At 33.1% G+C, this 5,310-nt stretch overlaps 1 protein-coding gene across 1 annotated transcript; it reads left to right on the top strand.

Moving 5' to 3' along the window:
- LOC107608750 (glucan endo-1,3-beta-glucosidase 2) lies at positions 1,730 to 4,957 on the top strand. Its single transcript, XM_016310474.2, has 4 exons — positions 1,730 to 1,979; positions 2,783 to 4,036; positions 4,431 to 4,458; positions 4,553 to 4,957. Exons 1-4 carry the CDS (start codon positions 1,913 to 1,915, stop codon positions 4,713 to 4,715), a joined length of 1,512 nt encoding a protein of 503 aa, XP_016165960.1. The 5' UTR covers positions 1,730 to 1,912; the 3' UTR covers positions 4,716 to 4,957.

The following is a 5,310-nucleotide window of genomic DNA, read 5'->3' as shown; positions in this document are numbered from 1 at the left end:
AATCCACAACTTAAATAATAATTCAAAGTATTAGAGAGTTAAAAAAGGTTTAATTATATTTTTTAATTAACTGCAATTTATTGACACCACATTAAATACTTTGCAGATTTTACATTGTGGTCTGTAAACGATTAAAAGTTGCCCTCCTACAGATGTCACTTAATAGAAAATGCCAACTAAGTTCCTCATGTGCAGAAAAAAATAATGTTCCTCACCAGAAAATACCAACTAAGTTCCTCATGTGTAGAAAAAAATAATGTTCTTCACTGTAGCATTCCCAAAAAAAAAAAGGGGAACCCACATTCAAATCACTAAAAATGTAAGATCTGTTCATAATAAATGTCATATGTAATAATAAAAGAGGAATGTTAGGGGGCAGTAATTTTAGTGTTTTGTAACCATTAATTGGTTATCAATAGTGTTTTTAATGGTGTGAGATTACATCTAATGGTGAAAAATCACTCACTTTAATTTTGATAGTTAAGTACTGGCCAGAAAACACAAAAGTTGATGGCTCCTAGACTTTTCCATAATAAAAATAGATTCATGTATGTAAAATTGTGTAAGATAGTATCCTCATATTGGAGATGAAGGAGTGAGCACATTCGTGGTTGTGGGTTAGTGAAAAAAGTCCCTCAAGCCTCAAGTAGTTTTTTTAAATATGTAAATGATAAATATTTAAAAAGGTATTAAATTACCATGTTCTACATGCACAAATAATATAATTCTAGGGGTATCTTTTCGGTGTCTTCAAGGTGTGCCGTTTTCAAAAGCTCACAAAGCATAACACAAATTCCAGGTAAGAGAGTTTGCATGCTCAGATACACAGTGAGAATGCTGCTACACAACACAACAAAACAAAACAAAGCACAAATCAACTGATTTCAAAAGAAAGAATTCACCTTATTGTAACGGCTAGGATATCACCTCCACATGCACTTACATCACATTAATCAATTATATATGAACAAAAATGTAATCATTGTTGGTTATTAACTTATTATATCAACTTATACTCCTTCGTTGCTAATTCAAGTCATTAATTCTCATTTTAGTGCATGTATACTTAACATTTAAAAATAGTTAGAATCTTTCGCTAGAAATATTAAATAATTGATGTGAACCAATTTAATTTTTATATTTTAGTGAATAAAATGAGTCTCATCAATACAACTTTATTTAACAAAAATATTATGTAATATTTGTTAAAATTAATTTATTAATATATTTTTTTTAATAATATGCATAAACATATAAAGATGTTTAGAAAAAAAATTAAATAATAACATCTTTATCACCATTTCCATTACATTATTCTACATTTTAACATTTGCAACCTTTTCACCTCCCTTTATATTAACATTTTGACAATACTTATAAATAAAAATGGATTCTTGCCCTAATTATTAATTCAAACTTAATTATATAAAAGTTAAACATACAAAAAATGCTTAACAAGTAAAGAATGTTGTCTAATTTCTACATATTCTTTTTCTCTTCTTCATATTACTATAAAATGAAAAGAACCATGGATTAAATAAATGTTGGAAAAAAAAAGTTGTTTTTGCCTTGTTCATTGGTTTTCTATTTTCTTTGCTTTGTTAACAGTGAAACTCTCTCAAACAGAGATGATTCCTTAGCCGTTGATTTGTTCTGACAAGCTTTCCACGTGTGATTTATGTCTTGATCTTCCAAACCCCATCTCTCTTATATTCTTTCTTTCTCCTACTACTTCTACAGCTTTACCCCACTTTCCTCTTTGCATTTACACCTTAATTTCCCTTCATTATTTTCTTCTTTTTTTTTTCTCTCTACAGTCCCATTTCATTTACACTCCTTGTCCTTCTCTTTCTTTCTCTCTCATTCATTATTGAGTTTTTTCCCTTTGCTCCAGATTTCTCTGTTTGAATCTATGGCCGTGCATTCCCTTCTTTTGCTGCTTTTTGCAGTGTCTGTTCTTGTTGTTGCAGCTGATGAAGGTTTGTGTGCACACTCTTTATTACATAGCTTCTCTGTTTTTGAGTTCTGTGTTAAGAGTTTCCGTTTTCTGCTTTGTAAAGTTTATGCTTGCATTATGAATCATGAATCTTCTTCCATTCTCTCCTTTGGGTTGGTGTTTCATCAAAGTAACATTGTTTTGGCATTGTTCAGAACTCAGTGTGAAAACTAATGAAGTTGGTTGGAAGTTATGAACTGCATGTAGCATATAGCTGTTTTCTGTGAGATTCAAGGTTTGTAATCAGCTATAAGCTACAGAATAGCTGTGGCAGAAGACCCTTCAATAATTATTATTGTGTATATGTTATACTTATTTTGAATGTGATTAATAAACTTTGGCCAATTTTGGGTGTAAATAAAATTAAATTATAGTATATATAAAAAACAATTAGCTAGGCTTTTATTGATTTGAGTGCGGCCCATCTATGATATATTTAGATATATAAAATGGAGTAGGATGATCATATTGCTTCTATTTCAGTCACTTTCTTTCTTTGAGGGAACTATCCTAATGTTCAGAAATCATTGCAGTTATAACTAAGTCTTCAAAAGGGAGAAGGGTTTTTCTTTTTCAAAAACTATTTTTCATTGAATCGGATTAGTCAGATTTTAGAAAAGGATTTAGATTTTAGATACTGGTGAGTGGTAATAAAGAGGGAAATGATTTTAAAAGAGAAATATTGTGCTAACTGTTAAGATTCTTTCTGCATATGCTTCTGGAGTTGTGTCATTTGAGTAGCTGAAGCTGAATCCTGTTGCTTTTCTTTTTTTCTTTTGGCTGCAGAACCATTTATTGGTGTGAATATTGGAACAGATCTATCAGATATGCCACACCCTACTCAAGTAGTAGCACTACTTAAAGCTCAGCAAATCCGACATGTTCGATTGTATGATGCTGACCAAGCTATGCTTGTCGCACTAGCAAAGACAGGCATTCAAGTTGTTATCACTGTCCCTAATGAAGAGCTCCTAGCAATCGGCCAATCGAATTCGACGGCTGCCAACTGGGTTTCACACAATGTTGTAGCCCATTATCCAGCAACCAACATCACAGCCATTTGTGTTGGTTCTGAAGTCTTAACTGCCCTTCCTAATGCAGCAAAAATACTTGTCAATGCTCTTAAGTACATTCATTCAGCTCTCATCGCATCCAATCTTGATCGCCAAATCAAAGTCTCAACGCCCCTTTCCTCTTCAATCATCCTCGATTCATTTCCACCTTCACAGGCTTTCTTTAACAAGTCACTGAATTCAGTTTTAGTCCCAATGCTTGATTTCTTGCAATCCACTGGTTCTTATCTCATGCTCAATATATACCCTTACTATGATTACATGCAGACAAATGGTGTAATTCCATTGGACTATGCACTCTTCAAGCCTTTGCCACCGAACAAAGAAGCCGTTGATTCCAATACCCTTTTGCATTACACCAATGTCTTTGATGCTATGGTTGATGCAGCATACTTTGCCATGCTTTTTCTAAATTACACTAACATTCCTGTAGTAGTAACTGAATCCGGATGGCCCTCAAAAGGTGGATCCAACGAGCCTGATGCAACGATTGACAATGCAAATACTTACAATAGCAATCTAATAAAGCATGTGCTGAACCAAACTGGAACTCCCAAGTATCCTGGAATTGCTGTTAGCACTTACATTTATGAGCTCTACAACGAGGATATGAAGCCGGGGCCATTGTCCGAGAAGAATTGGGGACTTTTTGATGCAAATGGTGCACCTATTTACATTTTACACTTGACTGGATCAGATGCACTCTTAGCAAATGATACCAGCAACCAAACTTTCTGCATTGCAAAGGAGGGTGCTGATCCGAAGATGTTGCAGGCTGCACTAGATTGGGCGTGTGGACCGGGAAAAGTGGAATGCTCTGCTATGCGGCAGGGACAACCATGCTATGAACCAGACAATGTGATTGCACATTCAACTTATGCTTTTGATAGTTACTATCATAAGATGGGAAAGACTCCTGATTCCTGTGACTTCAATGGAGTGGCTACTATCTCCACCACGGATCCAAGTAAGCTGCTATATGCATTTTTTTAGTTTAATTTAGCTTTGATTACGTTGGAAATCTCTATAGTTTAAAAGCTCTAATAAAGTTCTTTTATTGTGCACAAATTTTCAATTAGTCTCTATAGCTTAAACATGGATAGTCAACTGCTTATACTGTGCAGAACTTTTTTGTCAAAAACAGCGATTCGTCATCCAATATAGAGGGACTTGATTAGGAAACGTCTATTCAAATGAACTAGATTAAAAAACGTTTGTACTATATAGGGATTTGATTACAAATGTGTAAAACTATAGAAACCCAAATGAGAGATGAATGAATCTAGAGATCTCTAGAGTAATTTAACCTATTATTTAAGGCTTTGAAGTTTTAACATTTTGTGGTTTTTCATTTATTGTAGGTCATGGTTCTTGTATATTTCCTGGAAGGTAAAGACATTTATTTCTTTGATTCATTTTCATTATCCCTGCTTGCTTTGTAAAATTAGTATTACTTACAAGTGATTGGTTTTTGAATGTGCAGTTTGGGAAGAAATGCTACTTTTACCAATGTCACAGCACCATCAATGAATTCTACAGCTTCAGATTCCTCATCAGCCTACAATCCCCACAGCTCTGAGTTGAGAATTAGAAGCCTTCTATTAATGGTGATAGGATTCTTAATATGTGGAGTGGTTTTGCTATGAAGTGTGGTACATAATCTTGAAAATGTGTTTCTCATCCAAAAATTTTGTTATATATGAATGATGGTGCTACAAGGTTATATCATCTTTGGTAGCATTGTTCAAATTGATCCATTCAATTTTGTACAAAGAAACCGGTAAAGGGTTTGGACTAAGTGAGGATGCAAATATGCAATTGAATCATCATTGTAATTCTTTCAAATTGGTCAATTTTATCAACCATTCACGGATCCTTTAGGTTGCTTAAAATCTTGTTATTATGCATCTACAATTCTACATATCACTTAAAATCAATTCATTAGATTATTTACTTACTGTTGTATATAATTTTGAAGTTGTAGTCTCCTATCTACTATCTCCCATGGCGATAATGCCGGCGTGAGCTCCTCCAATTCTTTTTGCCACTTCCAATAAGACCGCTTAAGTAGGTTGAAAAATTATTTGTATTATTATACACACTAATTGATTAGTTAATTAAATGTCAATGAGTTATAATTAATCTTTTCATACTTACTTAAAGGTTATAAGTTCAAGTTTTACTCTTAATTTTTAAAATAAAATTAATTAAATTTTTTTTTACAACTACTATGATAAATAT

Source organism: Arachis ipaensis, chromosome B07 (genome assembly GCF_000816755.2).
Source record: "Arachis ipaensis cultivar K30076 chromosome B07, Araip1.1, whole genome shotgun sequence".
NCBI classification, from domain to species: Eukaryota; Viridiplantae; Streptophyta; class Magnoliopsida; order Fabales; family Fabaceae; genus Arachis; species Arachis ipaensis.
The sequence above is the reverse complement of the archived record's forward strand: the minus strand, read 5'-3'. Positions and strand labels throughout refer to the sequence as shown.

Coding starts and splice junctions, on each gene's coding strand:
- LOC107608750 (XM_016310474.2), top strand. CDS start 1,913: ATGGCCGTGCATTCCCTTCTTTTGCTGCTTTTTGCAGTGTCTGTTCTT. Junction 4,037..4,430: donor TATCTCCACCACGGATCCAA/GTAAGCTGCTAT, acceptor CATTTATTGTAG/GTCATGGTTCTTGTATATTT. Junction 4,459..4,552: donor TCTTGTATATTTCCTGGAAG/GTAAAGACATTT, acceptor TTGAATGTGCAG/TTTGGGAAGAAATGCTACTT.